The sequence below is a fragment of the Schistocerca americana genome, chromosome X, assembly GCF_021461395.2.
Source record: "Schistocerca americana isolate TAMUIC-IGC-003095 chromosome X, iqSchAmer2.1, whole genome shotgun sequence".
NCBI classification, from domain to species: domain Eukaryota; kingdom Metazoa; phylum Arthropoda; class Insecta; order Orthoptera; family Acrididae; genus Schistocerca; species Schistocerca americana.
In genome coordinates this window covers 122,617,936-122,640,686 of record NC_060130.1, presented here as the reverse complement: position 1 = coordinate 122,640,686, position 22,751 = coordinate 122,617,936, and the positions used below count along the sequence as shown (strand labels likewise).

Sequence of the window (22,751 nt, the reverse complement as noted above, 5' to 3'; positions counted from 1 at the left end):
GGATGGAGTCAATTTGTTAGTCACAGACAGTGCAGAATGTGGAGTGTTTGTCCCTCTCATGTTTCATCCCTGCATATTGCAACTCCTCCACACTGTCCGTTGGGGAATGTGCTGAATGAAAGCAATGACACAGCACCATATGTATCGGCAGGGAATAGATGTCACCATTGAATCTACTGTCCGCAACTACTATGCTTGTACACGTGACAACTCTGCCCCGGCACAGCATGCTAACTCGTGGCCCTGCGAATACCATCCAAGACACAAGGCAAAGCATACATGTAGATTTTGCTAGCCCTTTCCAGGGAATGGTGTAATTGTTGATTGTTGATGCCATTTCAAATTTACCATATAAAGCATGGGTGTCTACAACATCCTCTGGGGCCACAGACTGGGCCTTATCTACCATCTTCACTACAGAACGGACCACGTGGGTTTCTGACTTCAGAATTTTGGGATTTTTGGAGACATAATGGTATCAACCACCTGACCACACAGTTTCACAAGGCATCCAGTTTGGAACCCGAGTGGTTGGTCAGGGCGTTCAAGTTGCAGATAAACTCAAGAGATGCACTCACCAGCTTCCTGGCCACGAACCAGTCCACTGTTGTCAATGGACATAGCCCAGCCAAGCTTTTGCATGGGCATCGAGCACGTACCTTGTTTGATCTCTTGCATCTGGCAACGTTGGCTCCATGCTCCTGCACCCCTCTTTATTACTGTGATGGCTCTCACGTGCGGGCTTGCATGTTCGTGTGGAATCCCGGGTGGATGCAGGGCTCCGTGGTTGGCAGTAGGGGGTGACAGGTGTTCGAGGTGGCGGTCAGCCAGAAGCTGCTGGTCCATTGCCACAGCATGATGTATCACCCCCAAACCCTCCTCAGGCACCAATGGGGCAGCACTGCTGGAAGTTGATACTGACAAGCGATGGGAGCCTGTAAAGGTGGATCCCCTCTGTTTCACCATGCTGTGCACAGCTCCTTTCCCTACTGCCAGTGCCATCTGCTGCAAATGATCATGGGACTGTACATGCTATGGCAATGAGGTGCCGGTGGAGGGCAACTTGTTGGCACTGTCTCCTTAACACACAATGGCCATTTTCCCACAGGCCAACCCAAGTTGTGCCCCAGAGGTTGTTACTGTGCTCCAGAGGTTGTTACTATGCCTCAAAGGTTATTACTGCACCCCAATCAATGCAGATGGTGCCACCTCCTGCTCTGGCAATGGATGACGTGCCATTTGAGCCATTTGCAAAGATTCTAGTTTTTTCCTCTCTCCATCCTCGACACAGTTGACTTAGGTTGGGTCAATTCTTGTCCTACGTCCCAATTAAAGAGGGGAGGGGTTTTGTATCCAACAGTGATTCGGATTCCCTGCCTAGCAGGGACACGGACATGTTAGAGGTGTTAAGACTGAGAGCAGCAGCTGCAGGCCACTGTCGTAAGGGATCCACTGCTGAGATACGCATGTCACGTGGCACCGCCTAGCGGCAACTGTTTGTCACTGAACTTGTGGTCTGGGCTTTGTAGCTGTTTGTATCACACCATTGCACAACCAAGTTGACTCTGTTTGTTTTCCGGTCTCGAGTGGTTACTGATTTGGAACTGTTGTATTTCTATGCTGACTTTGCTACATACCTGCCATGTTAAGTGCTTCGTTCAATTCTTGAACTCTGTCTATTGTTCTCTTATAGGAACATGTTCATTTTATGTACCTGCCAGAGCAAGTGACAATAAACAGTCTACCTATGTCACACAGGATAGGAAAAAGGTGTTGAACAAAAATTGAATTTTTGAAAAAACATGCTGTGTAGTTATTTTGGAGTGACTCTGGGAGGTGATGTATCCCAAAATTCCCATGAAAAACTTTAGCATGTTGCCATAACAATAGCAACCAAGTTGGTGAATTGAGTGATGGCCATGAGAGCACGGTTTCACAGTTGTGGAGGATGCTGAGCCAGATCAGGTTTGTGATATCGTCAGTAGAGGGCGGCAGCTTTCTAGTCACAATGATTGGCAGGCCTCAACGTATGAGAAATGGTGCGTGCAGATCAAGAAGCCTGATGCTCTGAACATGCAGTGGTGAGACCTGGCCAGTTGAATGGACTTGGGAGGATAACCACCATGACCAAACTAAGTGAATAAAGAAAATATGAAATAAGGGAAACTCTAAATAAGGACTAAACCAAACCAGTCACAGAGAAACTTGTCACATGATTCTAAAGATAAAAGTTAGACGAGTGTGTGAGGGAACGCACACCCTTGCTAAGAGATTTATTGTATTTACAAGTAACTAAATGTTAAATATTTTAGATAAAAAACGATATATAAAAATTAATGACTCACAATGCCTTAAGCAATTCAGACAAACTTGTTGACAATGGATAGGGCTCAGTGAGCACTATTAAACTGTTCTAGTAGATTTTCTGTGACTATTTCGTATTCCAAATTACAGGCCATAAAGTATAGTCTGTGCACGAAAAAGTGAATTTTCTAGTAAATAAAACACAAAACAGTGAAGGTAGCAGCAGAATTAGAATATAGAAGTAATTAGAGATGTATGGCTGTAATTAGTTATTTTATATTTATTAGTGACATAACGATGCAAAATAGCGTCCATAAGAGCAAAAACCCATGAACTATGGACCTTGCTGTTGGTGGGGAGGCTTGCGTGCCTCAGTGATACAGATAGCCATACCGTAGGTGCAACCACAATGGAAGGGTATCTGTTAAGAGGCCAGACAAACGTGTGGTTCCTGAAGAGGGGCAGTAGCCTTTTCTGTAGTTGCAGAGGCAACAGTCTGGATGATTGACTGATCTGGCCTTGTAACACTAACCAAAACGGCCTTGCTGTGCTGGTACTGCGAACGGCTGAAAGCAAGGGGAAACTACAGCCGTAATTTTTCCCAAGGCCATGCAGCTTTACTGTATGGTTAAATGATGATGGCGTCCTCTTGGGTAAAATGTTCTGGAAGTAAAATAGTCCCCCATTTGGATCTCCGGGCGGGGACTACTCAGGAGGACGTTGTTATCAGGAGAAAGAAAACTGGTGTTCTACGGATTGGAGCGTGGAATGTCAGATCCCTTAATCGGGCAGATAGGTTAGAAAATTTAAAAAGGGAAATGGATAGGCTAAAGTTATATATAGTGGGAATTAGTGAAGTTCGGTGGCAGGAGGAACAAGACTTCTGGTCAGGTGACTACAGGGTTATAAACACAAAATCAAATAGGGGTAATGCAGGAGTAGGTTTAATAATGAATAAAAAAAATAGGAGTGTGGGTAAGCTACTACAAACAGCATAGCGTATGTATTATTGTGGCCAAGATAGACACGAAGCCCACGCCTACTACATTAGTACAAGTTTATATGCCAACTAGCTCTGCAAATGACAAAGGAATTGAAGAAATGTATGATGAGATAAAAGAAATTATTCAGATACTGAAGGGAGATGAAAATTTAATAGTCATGGGTGATTGGAATTCGGTAGTAGGAAAAGGGAGAGAAGGAAACGTAGTAGGTGAATATGGATTGGGGGTAAGGAATGAAAGAGGAAGCCTGACGCATAGTAATGGCTACCTGGTAAAGCTTAACTGCTAAGCTTACAACTCGAACCAAACTACTGTAGCTGTATCGTCATTCATTCGACCTAAACTGTGTCTCATATTACAATGGACCAACTTTGTTTCGATTTAGAGGTGCGGTGTAAAACTTTCTCTCCCCTTGAATTTCGAGTCTCAAATTTCAGGTGCAGCTTAGATTCGGGATTTTTTTTTCTCCTTGATTTCAAGTCTCATTTTTCAGATGCAGCTTAGATTCGAGTGTGTCTTAGATTCTAGGAAATACGGTAGATGAAGATGAAATGGGAGACATGATACTGCGTGAAGAGTTTAACAGAGCACTGAAAGACGTAAGCTGAAACAAGGCCCCGGGAATAGACAACATTCCATTAGAACTACTGATAGCCTCGGAGAGCCAACCCTGACAAAACTCTACCGTTTGGTGAGCAAGATGTATGAGACGGGCGAAATACCCTCAGACTTCAAGAAGAATGTAAGAATTCCAATCCCAAAGAAAGCAGGTGTTGACAGATGTGAAAATTACCGAACTATCAGTTTAATAAGCCACGGCTGCAAAATACTAACACGGATTCTTTACAGACGAATGGAAAAACTGATAGAAGCTGACCTCGGGGAAGATCAGTTTGGGTTCCGTAGAAATGTTTGAACACGTGAGGCAATAGTGACCCTATGACTTATCTTAGAAAATAGATTAAGGAAAGGCAAACCTGTGTTTCTAGCATTTGTAGACATAGAGAAAGCTTTTGACAATGTTGACTGGAATACTCTTTCAAATTCTGAAGGTGGCAGGGGTAAAATACAGGGAGGGAAAGGCTATTTACGATTTGTACAGAAGCCAGATGGCAGTTATAAGAGTAGAGGGGCATGAAAGGGAAGCAGTGGTTGGGAATCTGTATATTGAGCAAGCAGTGAAGGAAACAAAATAAAAAATTCGGAGTAGGTGTTAAAATCCGTGGAGAAGAAATAAAAACTTTGAGGTTCGCCAATGACATTGTAATTCTGTCAGAGACAGCAACAGACTTGGAAGAGCAGTTGAACGTAATGGACAATGTCTTGAAAGGAGGATATAAGATGAGCATCAACAAAAATAAAACGAGGATATTGGAATGTAGTCGAATTAAATCGGGTGATGCTGCCGGAATTAGATTAGGAAATGAGACACCGCGCGACTGCTACGGTCGCAGGTTCGAATCCTGCCTCGGGCATAGATGTGTGTGATGTCCTTAGGTTAGTTAGGTTGAAGTAGTTCTAAGTTCTAGGGGACTGATGACCACAGTAGTTAAGTCCCATAGTGCTCAGAGCCACTTAAAGTAATAAAGGAGTTTTGCCAGTTGGGGAGCAAAATAACTGATGGTGGTCGAAGTAGAGAGGATATAAAATGTAGACTGGCAATGACAAGGAAAGCGTTTCTGAAGAAGAGAAATTTGTTAAAATTCAGTATAGATTTAAGTGTCAGGAGGTTGTTTCTGAAAGTGTTTGTATGGAGTGTAGCCATGTATGGAAGTGAAATGTAGACGATAAATAGTTTGGACAATAAGAGAATAGAAGCTTTTGAAATGTGGTGCTACAGAAGAATGCTGAAGATTAGATCGGTAGATCACATGACTAATGAGGAGGTATTGAATAGAATTGAGGAGAAGAGGAGTTTGTGCCACAACGTGACTAGAAGAAGGGATCGGTTGGTAGGACATGTTCTGAGGCATCACGGGATCACCAATTTAGTATTGGAGGGCAGCGTGGAGGGTAAAAATCGTAGAGGGAGACCAAGAGATGAATACAGTAAGCAGATTCAGAAGGATGTAGGCTGCAGTAGGTACTGGGAGATGAAGAAGCTTGCACAGGATAGAGTAGCATGGAGAGCTGCATCAAACCAGTCTCAGGACTGAAGACCACACAACAACAACAACAAGAGCGAAAACACTGTTTGTGAGAAAACAATTAAAGCTACATAAAAGCATTGAAAAACTGATGAAATGTACATGAAGATTCGTGTGTAATTTGTATATGTAGCATAAAATTTATAATTTGTATGTGTTTTCGAAAGTCAAACATTGATGTGCTTGACTCGTGAGTGCGAGAGTATAAGTATTGGCAGCCATTTTCATGGGAGCCAGTTGGATTTTGGCTGTCAGTTGGAGTGGTGTTCACATATTAGTATATGTATGTGTGGCTGAAGTTGCCTAATTTTTGTAACTGAAATATTTTCTAAGTATTCAGTTGTGGACTTGCAAAAGTTTTGTGTTTCATGATTGTGAGGAACTCTGAAACATTTTCAGTGTGTATGGACTTGGAAAAATTTGTGCCACCTGACTTGGTTGGTTGGGACTTGTAAATATTTCTTGAGCGTTGATCATAGAGAGTTTGAAACATTTTTCAGCATGAGGATTCTGAATCATTTTGGGTTAGGCAACTTTTTACAAACTTCTGTGGACTGTTCTGCAGTTAACTTTGTTGGTGATATGCAGTTCAAAGTATCGTTTGTTCACAATCACAAAACTCCAACTTAGAAGTATACTGTTACACTTTAAATGATTTTCATGGATTTTTGAAACCTTAAGCAAACATGTGATGGTGGTAGACTTCCTTAAGTTCTCGCACTGACAAATATTATTTTAATAATAAACCCTTGTGAATAGTGTGAAAGGATGTTTGTCTAACTTTTATGTAATAAATTCAGTCTGTGAAAAGTGAGCATTATTTCACTGCAAATTCCTGCCAGCATATTTATTGAACACGAGTCATGATTTCATTTGGGTTAGTGTGACACATGAGTAGGTTGTCCCCTGGCCAATGATGCAGCCAATATTTTGAATATCAACCATATAGTAGGCGGCCCTATGAACAGTGTTCTTCTTGCTTTATTTAATTTTTATTCATCCAGATGCATGTGGGGGCTCACAGGTCAATCACTGGTAGGAGCAACAGTAGTTAACTTCATTATTAGACATTTATTTTTCCTTTAGTAAGCCACAGGAAGGCCAGTGGTGTGAACATTGCATTAACATTTTGCATTCCTAAATTTCCATATTGTCACATGTGGTTGGTCTCGTATGGGATCATCCAAAGTGAACAGAACATTTAAACATGTGTGTGAAGTTAATTGATGTATCAATTAACTGGTTATAGTAGACATAGGTGTGGATAACATTATTTTCTGCTAGAGTACGAGTGAAACATCACTGTGGCATCTTAGGATGCCCAAACTGATATCTGAATGTGTATTTAATATGGACAGACATTAAGAGTAACCCAGGAAGTAATGACCATTTGGATTTAATAAATACAAGAAGTGTATTCTACTGACAAGAAAGACGCTACATACAAAATTGAAGTTCTCGCCATAATCACCTCCATTATTTATACATTTGCCATTTCTATTCACAAAGCTTATAATGCCCATATCACAGTTGGCTGCCACCAGTCCATTAAGCCACTTGTGTTCACTGTATTCGTTACTTCTAAAACATTTCCTGCCCAGGAACTCTTAATTGTGTTGTGAAAAGGTATCTTGTATGTTTCATTCTTCACTTTATTTTTAAAACTGAGCAAGGTTGCATAGTGGTTAGCACACTGGACTTGCATACAGGAGCACAAGGGTTAAGATCTTCGTCCGGCCATCCAGATTTAGGTTTTCTGTGATTTCTGTAAATTGCTCCAGGAAGATGCTGGTATGGTTCCTTTGTCAAGGGCACGTCCAATTTGCTTCCCCATCATTTTGTAATCCAAGCTTGTGCATTGTCCCTCTCTCTCTCTCTCTCTCTCTCTCTCTCTCTCTCTCTCTCTCTCTCCCTCTCCCTCTCTAATGACCTCACTGGTGATGTGATGTTAAACGCTAATCTTCCTTCCTTCTTAATTTTTCAGTTTATCTGTGATGAGAGACAGACATCTGGATGGAGTTTTGCTATGCAATTTCTTTTACCTATTGTTGAACACTTTCCCACATTTCTTTCATGATTGTATCACCATTTACTTTGTGGTGATAAGTTTCTGTGTGTTTTGACTTCTGCACATTTAAAAATTTTATAAAACATCTGACTTCACAGTGAGCAGAACTTTTTATCACAAACTTTGACTTTAAACTTACACAAAATGAACAATAAGCCATATTTTTACCAACATTCATACAATGTTGAGACAATGTGCCAAGGAAATCATTTGGCCCTTTATAGAAACCTGAGACCAATCTGTGTAATGGGATACACAATAGGGTGTTACTTCTTGGATTACCCTCATACCAACTATACAAGTCTGACCAAGTCTTGATACAGTTGGAGTACATTGCAGTCTATGTATGATTGTCTTATAACTATCTTCCCATCAAATTGTATGATTTATTTAGAATTTTATTACTCTGACTTATTCTGAATTTTGCTTTGTAATTAGTTAGTGTTGATACACAGTGAAAAATTTGTCTATTTTATGCAAACAATATTTCTAATTCTTTTGTATTGTGCATTATACACTCTGAAAGCCATGTATCTAGAATTATTTGAGTAGTGGATCATTAACTAACAAAGGCGTAATGTTTGTTACAACACAGTGGACATAATGTTTGTTACAACACAGTGGACATAATGTTTGTTACAACACAATGGAGCCATCTACATATAAAATGTAAGATTGTTTGATTATACAGTAATTTCACAGTTTTTCATAACGCATCACTGGAGAGCCTTTATTGCCCATTATCTCAGCTGGCATACATTCCATAGCAATGAAATTATAAATGCTGTTACATCTGTTAAAGAACTTTTCTGTGTGATGGTTTTATTTTGAGTTAATGATATGAACTCTCCTCTTTAGTTTAGTTCTGTGTAGCATCAAAATAAGGAAGTACATAACCTGCCCATATAATTCAATCTGCATTGAAACTCATATGTTTCAGGATGGTAAATTTGGATGCTACTCTTAGAAAGGTTACTAATACAAATGATGACACATTGGCACTAAATTGGGAAGAATTGATTACGAAAACAATGTCTCGGATGACACACTCCTACCAGTGTACAATCTCTGGTAAAGCTCCTGTTGTCAATAAAGGAAAACTTGAACCTATAACCATCCACGTTGCAAAACGCACAGGCAATAAGAAGGTAATATTGCTGTTTGCGGCCATATTTTTGCATAAGTGATTATTGTAGACAGTGACATTTAAATAAATATACATTAATATCTCAGTCGCTGTAAGTGATGAGGAGTAAGACAAATGAATTTTCAATTTATGTGATGTTTTTGACTGAAGATTAATATTACCCGAACACACCATTCTGACTTGTGTTTACTCAGTCTTTGGTAATGATCATATTTTCAGTGAGTGTGTGTGTGTGTGTGTGACTGAGGTAGATAGATAGAGAGAGAGAGAGAGAGAGAGAGAGAGAGAGAGAGAGAGAGAGAGAGAGAGAGTTGCATGAGAATATGTAGATACTTGTGCTAATGAAATGAGTAAAAGATGATTACTCTGCAGCTGAAGATAAGACTCTTTATTGGACTGCACAACAATAAGATGAATAACTATTACTACATAAATGCTAATATTGTCCCACTGGTGGTTATATATAATGTGTGTTCAGCAACCCCACACACTCGAATCCTTGCACCGCGGCAGGAAGACATGTACTGCTTGTCGGAGAGAGCGGCCTTTCCAGTGTTTGCCATTTGCAATGTTGCCAAAGGATACTTGTGAACTGACCTCTGAGATGGAGTCGCTGCATTACACCCACTCAAGGAAAAGAAAAAATGTTACTAATTTAAGTCATGAAACATCTGTTAAAACAAAGGAGAAGCACACTTTTCATCCATAGTGAGTTTCCATTGTGGCTGGAGGCTGGTGGGTCAGCTGGTGTTGCAATGTGACGGCTGCAACTGGGTGTGTGCGGCCATTGGTTGGTTTCCAGGTGGATGGCACTGCTCTGGGTGATGTTGTGGCACTGGCTGTTGTGGCATGGCAGCTGTTTTGTGTCTTCTGGTGGCCTGCGTTTCAACAGCATCTTCTGCACTTGGATAAGTTGGCTTGCACCAGTCAATGGACACTACTGCGAAGAGTGAATGTCTATCATTTCATCCCACAACTGTGTATGAGACCTGGTAGGATCATTTGAGTGATCTGCCCAGTGTGCTGTATTGAATGAAAACATGCTTCATTATTGTCAGGTCTTTGAAAACAAAAGTAGCCTCTTTTCGATGCTGCGTAGTTCCACTTCACTGCATGGCCTCCATTTGCCTCTGAAGTTGTGCAAAGAAATCTTGAGTAGAGCACAGGGGGCCAAGTTGTTTGAAAAACTTTCCTGGGAGATGCAGAGATTTTCTGTACACCAGCTCTGCTGGGGATGTCTGCAGATCTTCTTTTAATGCGCTGTGTAGGAGTAGGTGCTCCACAATGCCATTTGTGGATGCACAATGTGGTGAAGTAATTTTCATATGTATCACCGTGACACAGTACTGGTAGTTAGAGGAGTGACTAGGAGTGCTCCTACCAAGTACAGGTGGACATGTGAGAATAGTGCCTCTGTGATGTCACAACTTCTGAGCAGAGCTCATACATGCTGTGTTGTTTTGCACTTCTGGTGGGGACTACAGGTCTGTGTCTGTGTATGGCAGTTGTTCTGTATACCAGGTCACACAAAATGCTGCACTACTAGCATCTGCATAGCATGGATCCAGGGATGGCTCAGTTCTTGTAGAATCTACAACACTTCCTTAGTCATAGAGGGCACTCAGCTGTTTGGTCCCTTAGGAATTCACACATTCATAGAGGGGCATGCTCATATGGCTGCTGTCAGCCTGCTGACTCTTCACAGTATATCAGCTCCTCAGTGCTTGGCAGTGGCATGTATGCATCACAAGTGCAGTGTTGTCTTGCCTTTCAGCAGATCCGTTTGACTTACCGTCATCATTTTCTACTGCTTCCAGCTTGGTGAAATCCATAGGTGGCAAATGGCTATCGTAAATTGCAAAATAAAATTTTGTTGGTCGATTTGCACTGGGGCTGAATGTTAGTTCATGGTTGTGAAAATGTGAAAGTCAATGGCCGATTTTTTGTAAGAAGAAACCCAAAAGCTGCCTGTTTACATTCTGTTGTAGTGAGGATGACTTGCATGAGGCCTCTCTGGCAGGCTTCAAATGCTGCCTGTAGGCCATCAGTCCAAGTGACAGACATGGAAGCACACACTTTGGAGCTGGCGAAGACAGCATGGAGTTGCGCCTGGGCCTCAGCAGCTTGGGACAAAAACAACAGTAAAAGTTTATCATCCCCAAGTACTTACACACTTCGTGCACTGTTTTTTAAGTGCGGATTTGTGCCCAGCTGGCAAACCTACTGGTTGTGGAAACATAAAATCCTAGGAATGTCACTTTGTTGACACCAATGACACATGTAGCTGGATTTATGAAGATTCTGGTCATCAAGCCTTTGGAAAACTATGCATAAATGTCTTTTACATTCTTCTAAGGATGTGCCAACAACACATCATCTTCATAAGCAAAGCAGAAGTCTAGACCCTGCAAAATTCATCAATAAAGCACTGAAAAGTCTTTGCCAGTCGTCCTATTTTCTTATGGCACAGATGGCTGGCCCCATCAAACTCTGCATTTCAGATGCAGAATTCAACATACATGTTGCATGGGAATTCAAATAGGCCAGGGGGAATAGTATTGCACTTTTGTGGATGTCCTTTGTTGCCACAGGTATTTGGTTATAGGCTTCTTACGAAATCCCAACATCGAGAAAACAGTGAATCCTGCTGTTTGGCACACACAGTTTCCTATGTGGCACATCAGTTGGCAATTGTTGATGTGTTAAGCCCCTTGTAGTCACCACAGGTGCACCATCCATCTGGTTTCTTCGGTACTGCTATGCCTGCTTGGACCATATTGTGTTGAATTCTGCTTCGGTGGTGCGAATTTTGATTGGGCCAGCCATATGGGCCATGAGAAAATAGGATGTTTGAGTCTGGCCCCAATGTGGTGCACTGTGGAGTGGGGAGGCAATGACAGCACTCCAGCAGGTCGTGTGAGTGACAGGAACTCATTTAGCCGGTGCACTAGTGGCGATGGTGTGGTGAGTAAGTGTACTGAGGAATCGCTGCACTGTATAGGCTGGCATGCCACCTTCAGTGACATGCCCTAGTCCAAATTAGAAATGTTCCTCACATCTAGGATGAAGTCATAGGAGGATAGAGAATTGTACATGTACATAGATTCTCTGCAAGCTACAGTATGGTGCGTGGCAGAGAGTACCCTGTACCAATATTTGTCATTTCCCGTCCGGTTCCACTCACAAATAGAGGGAGGGAAAAATGACTGTCTGTACACCCCCTAATTTCCCATATATCTTCACGGTCCATACGCACAATGTATGTTGGCAGCAGGAGAATCGTTCAGCAGTCCGCTTCAAGTACCGCTTCTGTAAATTGTCTAAATAGTGTTTCTCGAAAATAATGTCACCTTCCCTCCAGGAATTCTCATGTAAGTTTCCAAAGCATAAAAGCATATGCGTAACACTTATGTGTTGTTTTGAACATACTGGTAACAAATCTTAGGCCCGATGATAGTGCAGTTTAAGTCTCCAACTATAAATGGCCACTCGAATGACGTCCCTGAGCTGATGTTCAAATTTAAATTCAGGAGCCCATATATAGCTATGAGCAAACCATATGCAGCTACTAAGCTGTAATTTGCACATGATCATGGTTGCCACAGCAAGCACCTGGGAAACACGTATTTATTTGAGCCATTATTCCCCTAGAAACTGATGTTAGTGGTTCTGTCTGTTACCATGAAACGTTGTGGTGCTGGCATACTTCACTAACACAAAAGTAGCCCTAAGTGTTTAGTGTCAGAGAGGGAAGCTGCTGAATGAGGTCACCTTTCAGTAACTCGTGCTTTCTAGAAGCAGGTGGGTTTGTAAGAATGTAACTAATACTGCTGGCAGAACGGATGTCTAGTGGTGTCACCACATGTTCTTATTTGGTGAAGTCTTTAGTTACCCCTCCAGTGACAAAATGGCTTTCGATGTGTATGAACCAAAATGATAGACAATCTGTCCAGAGAGCTGGTACTTCACATGCAATGTGTTTCACTTGTAGTGCATGTACAGTCCCAGGAAGTGGCAGCAGGTAATAAGACTCACTGGGTGTGCAGTTGCAGTTGCAGGCAGGTACAGACAGGATCACACCCAGGGCATAGGTAGAACTGGTGTTGGCGCAAATGGGCAGCTGGCAGGTGATGCCAGGAAACCTGGTACTCTTTCCTGGTCATGTTTGTAGCTGCTCCTGGTGTTGCTGTGGTGGTGTGACCATCTCTTCGACATGATGCTGCAGCTAATGTATCAGTTGTAATTGTTGCTGTAGTTGTTCCACTGGTACTTGTTGCTGTTGTAACTGTTGTTGCAGCTGTTCCATGATACTTTTTTTTGTCATCACTTTGTAGACACTCAATAAACAGTACAGTTCACCTAAAGCTAAGAATCCCTATTGTCTGCACAGCAACAAGATAAATAACTAATGAGGTATGCTCAGATGGAATATTGTAATATGGTACATACCAAAGGGCTTCATATTATAGCTACTTCCTTTTGTTGACATCTATTAATGGCATGTTCTCAGCTACAAAAGACATATCTAAAGCCATTTTTTTTGTGAATGATAACAGCATAATTGTTACAGATAAGATCAGGAAATGAATAGTATAGCAAGCCTTTCAGACTCTACAAGGCATAAATTCATTATGCTCATGCAGGCTTCTGTTTAAGCAGCTGGGAATTCTTAGACTGACTATGCAGTACTTCTGCTCACTTTTGAGATTTATGGTTAACGTCATTAACCTGTTTAAAATGAAGTGGAACATCCATTCAGTGAATACAGTACAGAGGAACAATCTTTGTTGAGAGTATGTTCTTCACTAATATATTCAAAATACGCGTAAGCCGTTCGCCGAATACATTTGTTAAAATTTTCTTCCCACTGGGGAACATGATTAGCCCCTGTAGAAGTAACATATGTCCAGTTAATTATCTTACTACAATTATATACAGATCAACATTATGACCACCTACCCAATAACAGGTATGTTTGCCTTTGGCACAGATAACAGTGGTGACAAATCATGGCACTGAAGCAATGAGGCCTTCGTAGGTTGCTAGAGGGAGTTGTCACCCCCCCCCCCCCCCCCCCCCACACACACACACACACACACACACACACACACACACACACACACACGCGCGCGCACCACCTAATTCTCCTTAAATTCTGGAGAGGGAGCAATGAGTTCCAACTCTACGTTCAATCGCTACCAGATGTGTTCAATTGGGTTCAGATCTGGTGAGCTGGGAGGCCAGCACATCAGTTGGAACTTGCCACTGTGTTCCTTGAACCATTCCATCACACTTCTGGCCTTGTGACGTGGTGCATTATCTTGTTGCAAAATGCCACTGCCGTTTGGAAACATGATTGTTGTGAAGGGGTGTACATGGTGTGTAATCAGTGTACGATACTCCTTGGCCATCATGGTGCCTTGCACAAGCTCCACTGGATCCATGGATTCCCATGTGAATGTTCCCAGAGCATATTGGAGCTGCTGCCAGCTTGTCTCCATCACACAGTACAGATTTCAAGGAGCTGTTCCCCTGGAAGATGACAGGTTTGCTCTCTCCCATTGGCCTGATGAAGAAGGTATCAGGATCCATCAGACCATGCAGTGCTCTGCCACTACACCAGTGTCCATTGTCAATGATCACGTGCCCATTTCAGTTGTAGTTGCCGATGTCATAGTGTTAATGTTGGCACATCAGTGTTCTGTGTGTTCAGACACACTTTTACCCTGCCCAACATTAAAGATTCATGCTAGTTCCGCCACAGTTCGCTGCCTGTCATGTTTTACCAGTCTGCCCAGCCCGTGATGCTAGACATTTGTAATGAAGGGTGGCTGCCCAACCGCACAATGTCTGGACATGGTTTCATCTTGGTTTCGCCATGTGTTGAAGACATTCTTCACAAAACTTTTCGAACACCCAGCAAGTCTTGCAGTTTCCGAAGTGGGCCATCACAGTGTGCCCCAGTCAAACTCAGATAGATCATGTGGCTTTCCCATTCCACACATGGACAGCACGCCCATTGATACTACATGCACCGTGAGTGTGTGACTGACCAGTAGTCATTCCTCACCAGGCGATGCTGCTATCACATGTATGGGTTTATATGGATAGTAGGTCAGTGGTCATAATGTTCTGGCTGATCAGTGTAAGTCACTACAATGCAAAGCAAAGTACTAAAGTTATTCATGTAATGAGGATTCAGGCTCATTTAGAACTTTCGTGATCCTTATGTGGGTTTTATCTTTTTTTCCCCAAATCATTCTGGGCAAATGCTGTGATAGTCCCAGCAATAGGCAATCACCAGTGACTCTATCCTTCCTTGTTCATTATTTATACTTGTAAAGGGAAGTAAACTTATAGTCGATATTTAGTGTTGTTGTTGTGGTCTCTGTGCTATTTTTGTTCTTGCATTTCATAGCTTCATCTTTCATTATTCCTTTTTTTTTTCTGTGAGACCTGTGAATGTGAAGTTTTATTATCTCATTTGTCATGAGCACAGATGACTAACTGAATAAAAATAAAGTAACAGCGTAAAATATCTCACCGTCAGAAGTCTGCTGCAGTACATGGGATGTGTTCAGCATTAAATTAGTAACAAGGTTTTTTCCCTCTTCTCAGCTGATTACATATGAAAATGTTAGACTGTTTTTGTCCTGTACCATGATGCAATAAGGCTGATAGCACTGGTTATTTAGCCAGTCTGTCATTGAATATGGTTTCTTACTTACGTCAAAGTCAACAGTGCTTCACTATGGTAAGTCACATTCATAAAGCTATCATGTCAACAGTGCCTTTTAAAATACGACTTGTTCTTGCTCGAAGTAGCTGTTTACAAACAAGTTTCCATGTTGCAAAGCCAGAGTCATAACTCTAGTCATGGGAGGGGGGAGGGGGTGTCTGGGGCAAGTACCTATGGTCGAACACCTGCCCCTCCTCCATGCCTACCGTATTCCCCTTGCCCAACTCACCAAAAGCATCAGTCACATCTCATGTCTCACAACCAGCACCCCCTCTCCTCCTCCAAGAACTTTGTCACCGCCCTGGCCATTCTCATCCCACTAGAATCAAAAAGAAAGTAAGTGATAAAAAACTTTTTAGAAAAACAGTCTAGTTAATTTTTAGTATTCTATTTAAACTACATGATTTTCACAATATTTTCTCCAGTATTCCAACACTTGAAACAACTATTTGTCCATGCATTGTTACATACACTATTACTGCACACAGTGGTTGTGGTCTCTGGTCAAAGGCTTGTGTCATGTGGCACTTCTCACTTGTCTGTTGTATGCAAGTTGTCTTGTCAAGTACTGTAGCTATTTTACTTGGTTTATTTGTTTAATGCAAACTGTTATGTAGGCACAGTTTTGAGTATAATGTTAATATTTTTCCTGTTTGCTCATTTTATATTTGTATTGTTCAACTTTTTACTTTTTAAAATGCCGTATTACCACATTCTCAAAAAAGCATTTACTGAGATGTTTCTTCACACCCCTCCATTTTCCTGACTTAATTCGTTTGTGCCTATCTTATTGATATTGCTTAAGTTCCTTATATATTCTGTTGTTTCATTCATAATTCTTTCTTCTTTTAATTTGTTTGTGTATCACACTCCATGTTTTATACCTCCTGAACTAGCCTTGGCCAGTACTAATTTTATTTTATTGGTTTTGTTCATTAATATAAACTGTTATGTAGATGTTCTGTTCCAGTTTTGTGTTAAAGTTTTTTTCCTGTTTACTCCATTCATATTTATTTACTGTCAACTTTTTACATTGCATTACCACCACACTGTAAAGATGTTATGTACTGTACATTTGTGCTTCAACCTAGATGTGCAACTTCTTTTCCAATGTCCGTTAGAAACATAGTAATTTCTTTGGTGACAATAGTCAGTAAATGTCTTAAGAAGGTATTGTAAGCCAAAAACCAGTTTGCTTTTGTTCTTTTACTTAAAAGTAATACTGTAGAACAAAAGAAAACTAGCACTTTTCATTTATTATTATGTTATTCTACCTAGAGTAGACGAAAGATTCAGTTAACATGCATGCAAGTCACTTCATTTTTGCAGAACTACTGCAACTTGCATCCCTTGAACCATGTTAACGATACTAGAATCGAACGAAATTTGTGACGTTATGGGAATTTATTGGTTGACAGGACACAGCTTGTCATCTTTGATGGAAAATCATCTCAGATGCATAAGTAACTTCAAGACTGTTGCAGAAAAGTGCATTATGACCCTTAAAGTTCGTGTTGAATATTAATTATTTGTATTATTTGTAACCTCAGACTTTTTTGTGGATTGTGCAGTTATCTAGAATTAGGCAACTAACAGACTTCACTTCATTGATAGGATCCTGGAAAAGTGTAATCCATCTTCAAAAGAGATTGTTTACAAAATATGAGAAAAACTAATCAATTATTCTGTACCTGTCAGCTGTATGAGAACTGCTAGCACAGTCTGAAAGGACTCAAATCCACGTAGCTCATATGCAAGAACACTGCCTCTAGAACACACATTATCAGCATTCTGTGGACATTTGTGAACATACAATAATATATATCTTATTTTCTAATTTTTCTGTTTTCCTTTCAGTTTTTCCAAATTTTTCCTTCCTTACTTTCTTCTGATGTCCCAGAACCCCTTGTTTTCTGTGGCTCTGGGACATTGCCGTAGCCTAGTGTTGCTGTCAAATATGTGTGTGTGATTTGAAAAATCTATTTTTACCTATACCTTGGGTACACGTGATTTTAATATAAGCTGCTCAAAAAGGCATTGCACCACATGTATATCCAAGTGTGTGTGGAGACCTAGATTCAAGGGGAGTAGAAAATGAAAAAATAAGCATTATGGAAATAAAAGGCAAGATATTAAAATAAAGGCAGTGTATTCAGAAGTACACATCTGTAAATGAAAATCTGTTTCTGGGTAACATTCGGTAGTATGTTTCTCCACTCATGCATTTTTAATGTGGTTGACTCTTCCTTGGCATGCTGCCCTTTTGAGAACATCCAGTGTGTGAAGGAGGTTCCCATGTCAACAAACTACAAGTTTTAGCTGGTCCCAAGCATGCTTATTTGTGTTGATATTTTCAGATATGATAGGACATTCCATTCAGTTTATTCCTTCTTTAAAGAAAGATTTACATGAGGTGGGCATAGTCTGCTCATGCATTAACATATTGGAATGTGAAAACACTGTTCAAATGTTGTTTGTAAAATTAAACAGTAGGTTGGAGGACCCTGTCATTACTCTGTACAGCCCACAAATGATCCTAGATAGCGATGAGAAATGGTATAGATACACCATACCAGCCCAGAAGAGGACTCGCTCATCTTCCTGCTGAACGCATGAGTGTGTGTGCCTGGGAGGGAACATGGCCACCTTCACACACTCCTAAGCAACAGATCAGCCCTGCACTTAGTGAAGAGAACCAATGCCACTGATCGAGGTTCCATTCTGTGTGTTCCCTCATCTTTTTTATTCACACTCTACGGTACTGGGGGCTTTGTACAGTTGCTCATGATAGCCACCTTAAGCCAGTGTAATTGTATGTAGATGATTGCATACTACCTAGGTTGCTGTTGTCTCCAAATAGAGTTTACACAGTTCTGACACATTCTCCACAGCACCTCTGGGCAAATCGTTTGTTGTTAGCTGTCATCAGCTGGTGTTGTTGACTGTAGACAACCAGTGAAAGGCAGGTCTTCAATATTTCATGTCTTCCAAAACTATTGAATGTTAGTGATACCACTATGGTGTTTGCCAATTGGGTGGGCTACTTGCCATGCTTCTTGCCATAAATAGACTACACGTGCTCAGTGTAAGCTTAAAATGACTTTCTGAGACATGTTGACAGACTGAGAAATGTCCTTGAGCCTCAATCTCGTGATTACAATTGGAGAACAAATATACACTGCTGAACTACAGTGAGAGTGCAAGTTTTCTTTTACCTCCCTTGTTGACAGGGCTGTACGAAGTTATTTTCCATTGAGAGAGACATTCCCAATATAAAAAAATATCATCTATGCCAATTATGACAATGTTGCAAAACTTTTTGGCAGTTTGTGTGAAATTAGTTTGAGTAAGATATTTTTTGCTATTCCCTTCTCTTTGTCAATTATGCATTCAGGTTTTGACCCCTGGTGAATGCCAAAGTGTTTAGTGTTGAAGACTCCAAAACAAAGAAGCTTTCACTGGCATAAAAAAGGCCCTGTGTTGTTCTGATTTCTTCTGTGCCCTGTTCATAACAAGCAGATGGCATAGTGATTAAAACACTGGAGTTGTGCGAAGATTCAAGTGGGGAATGATTAAAGTCTGTATACAGGCATCACAGTATGAGTTTCCTTGGGAAGGGGTATGTGATTGAGAACTTGACACACACACACACACACACACACACACACACACACACACACACACACACACACACCCATGTACATGCAAGTAATCTTTTTCTTACTTGTTGGGTGCTGCGGGAGTCAGTGAAAATAACTCATCTGCCTTCACATGTGTGAAAAAAATTTAGACCATGTATCTTGCACTCTGCTGTGAAAAGTGTATTGTTTTGAAATTTTCTGACAGATAAAAACTGTGTGCCACACCAGTATTCAAATGCAGAACCTTGCTTTGTGGGCCATGTTGACATTTGTGTGACTTTTGTTTTCTTTAAATAATCTGTGTTGTCACTAATTTAAATATTTACTGCTATTCAGAAAGTTATTGTTTTGTGATTTACTTTGTTAAATAAATTATTGTTAGTTATTTGATTTTACCTATTCAGAACTAGTGTTATATGTGAGTTATTCTTGGAGGGTGGCAGTACAGGCCCACTCATTAGTATTTTGTTACTGTTGGGATGTTAACAGGGGAGCAATTATTAAAAGATTTGTATTAGCTGTTGTGAAAGTGTCTGTGGAATAAAGTTGTGTTCAGTCTACTGGTCGTGTTGTACTTACACCTAATTACGATAATTCCTGTTGTCATGATTATCATCAATATTAACTAAGGTTCTCAATTTCTTCTAATAAAATTCTGACTTTATCTTTACTAAATGTTACAGGTTACATTGATAGACAATCTGGAATTATATGGTGTGGTTATGCAAGACTTTTCTCGTGAATGTCAACATGGCGTGGCTGCCAGCACAAGCATAAGCTCAGTTCCTGGGAAGAAAAGTCAGCAGCTGATGGTGCAGGGTGACCAAACGATTTTTGTTGAAAAACTTTTGAGGAGTAAGTAAAGAAATAAAATCATGACTTTGTTGAAGTAATACAGATGAAGATAGGCAATGTTCCTACTTATATGCTGTCAAATATATTTCAACTAAATTCATGAATAAGCTTCCTTTTTAGATATTACTGTACCAGCTGTAGCATTCAAAAGTTTTTTCAGATTTATAGAGAATGAAGTGCATGTTTATTTTCATTATTGTGTACATCTAATTCATCAAGCTAAGCAGTCAATGTTTTCTGTTTAAATTACAGACAACAATCAGTAAGTAATTTCAATCTTTGTTCACAGCAAAATATGAAATACCAAAGAGATATATACTGGCTGGAAACTGAAGAAGCTAAACGGGTTGTCATATAATGAGGCAACATGGTAGGCTTGAAGCTACAGGTGACAGGAGTGGTGAAATGAAGGCTGATATTTTCATTTGAAGATTTTAAAATGCCCCTTTTGAAGATTCACTGCAATGAGGTGTTAAATCCTAACAAAAAATGTACTTCTGGTACTAGTTGAATAAACATACAAATATCTGTGAGTGTACTGTGAGATCCTTAACTAGCGGAATTGTGATGAAAGGGAACCTTTTGACATTCATTCATTGCATGTACTTTCAAAGGGAATGATGTATGTACAGCTGCTTTCCAGAATCAGCTCAAGCAGCATTCTGCGCGCATTCATGGTCTTGGCTCCTTCATGATTACATGCAGATTAATGATGCTTTCCCTAAGACGAAAGTACAGAAGCAGTCATTCTGCACAAAGCATGAAGATACAATAAGATAGCCCTGAAAATTGCTGCAGTCACATATGTACACAGAAGTTTACATGAGTAGACACGGAGTATCATAATTCCATGTATTAAGGATCTCAAATTGTATGGGTTTAGTAGGTTTTCATATTTTAATTGCTCGGCTTCTTATGTTAATATGACTGTGGACATAATGTGTTAATTATACCTTCTTTTACATTTTTTATGTATTTTTATGATGCTGGGTAATATTTGTTGCTGTAAAAAGTTCCTGGTATTAAAAAAATAAACATTTTTTGCGTATTTTGTCTTTCTGTTTGGTCATCTTCTACAGCAACTGTTAAATAACAAATATTATTTGACTTTTTCTGCAATAAAAAAATTTCACCATGAATGTAAGTGCTATAGTTCTCATTTCGCTTCATACATTCAGCACATGTATTTGCAAAACAGTGGATACAAAGGAATCCTAGTTACAAATCTGAACAATGAAATACACACACACACACACACACACACACACACACACACACACACACACTACTGTATGCAAAAATAATTACAACTGCAGTAGAATTTGTGTGAAGTTAACTATAGCAAAAAGTTCACAAAATTAAATTGAAGTTTACATGAAAACAAAATGCAGTTAAAGTCCCAGACTTCTAAAAACCAGAAAATGTGTTTGTGAAAGTGATATTGAGCATTTTTCAATCTCTGCTAATGAGAGGAAAATCCAGCGGTCATCGAAGCATGTGGAAATAAGTTATAAATATGTACAGCATATCACATTCATAAGCAAAGCTGTTCAGAACACTAGAAATAGAATATAAAAATGTGTTATATATGCAAAACACATACTGAATCACCATTAAGTATGCTTTACACAATGTGAAGCATGGGTGAAAACCTTTCGTACTTGCAATACACCTAAGCCAGGAAAGGCCAAATAATAAATAACAATTATCTTAAAAATATACATAATCAGTCATTTGCCACATTTAAAGATGAAGAAATATCAATGATACCATTGTCAAATATCATAATTTGGACAATGACCAAAATACCAAACTGCTTGCTCTGATGAAGGTTTCTGTTGTTGCCCATAATTATTAGTCAAAGCTGAGAATATTCTTGCCAAACTTTTACTTGATTCCACTCCCCAATATCATCAGAACTAGTCAATTACCCCATTATTAATGATCTCCTTGCTGCTAATACATGTAACTCATAACTCATGAATGTTAATAAATTATTAAAATTTTGTTAGGGAAAGTGGTGTTATTTCCTAGGTAAATAAAATTCGTATTTACAGTTTGTTCGTAACCAGCATAAGCACTTTGATTATGTAAAAAATTTAAGTGGCATTTTGTACTGCATGTAAAGACATTAATGGTACAGTATTTTGTGGGCTCAACATTATTTCAGTAAGGTTGTTATACATTACACTTTGAAATTGTTGAATAATGATACAGATATGTGTTTAAATGTGAGCTTACAGGGTTTATTTTGCAGAAGTTGCTCACTCTGTAACCTTAAATTTTGTCTATTTAATGACGACTCATTTTTAATTAGTTTTAAATTAATCAGTGCTCTTTGTGGTAAAGTATAGAATTTAATCACGATAAATAAATAATGTTGTGTGGATTAAATTTTTCACATAAGTTTAAATATGTATTGCTGCATATAATTTCCTAGTTGTGAAACGAATGTGAAGATGTTGTATTCTGCTATGATTTCAATGAAGTACAGTAGACAGCTTAGAACAAGATCGGTCATGGCATGGAAAATTTCGTGTGTGCACAACGTGTTCCATGTATGTCGTCAGAGGCTTGGCTCATCTTAGATTTGCTCAGTATTTTTCAGGAGAGTGTGGCATTTCATTGAACAGTGCAATGTGACACTTTCTTCTAGCGTTTGGTGCAGCATTTTGCATTCACCACTACTTTATTCAGTTCCGATGAATTGTGATGTTAACACTCTTTATCCTTCACTATTCATTTCCAGTATAAAATAAGTTCATAGGTCCTGTGGTTTTTTTGTGCAAAAAGAGGCAGTCTAATGATCTATCATACCAACCCAACCTTTAAAAATGAGTGAAACT

At 39.8% G+C, this 22,751-nt stretch overlaps 1 protein-coding gene across 1 annotated transcript in view; it reads left to right on the top strand.

Moving 5' to 3' along the window:
• The window catches only part of LOC124555396 (eukaryotic translation initiation factor 2D), a 177,933-nt gene extending 156,980 nt beyond the window's left edge, over positions 1-20,953 (top strand). Inside the window, exons 4-6 of the mRNA XM_047129292.1 lie at positions 8,464-8,671; positions 19,734-19,905; positions 20,195-20,953. Of these exons, the coding sequence (XP_046985248.1) occupies positions 8,464-8,671; positions 19,734-19,905; positions 20,195-20,238 (424 nt within the window). The 3' untranslated portion in view covers positions 20,239-20,953. The remainder of the gene's footprint in view (positions 1-8,463; positions 8,672-19,733; positions 19,906-20,194) is intronic.
• Positions 20,954-22,751: the final 1,798 nt, after the last annotated feature.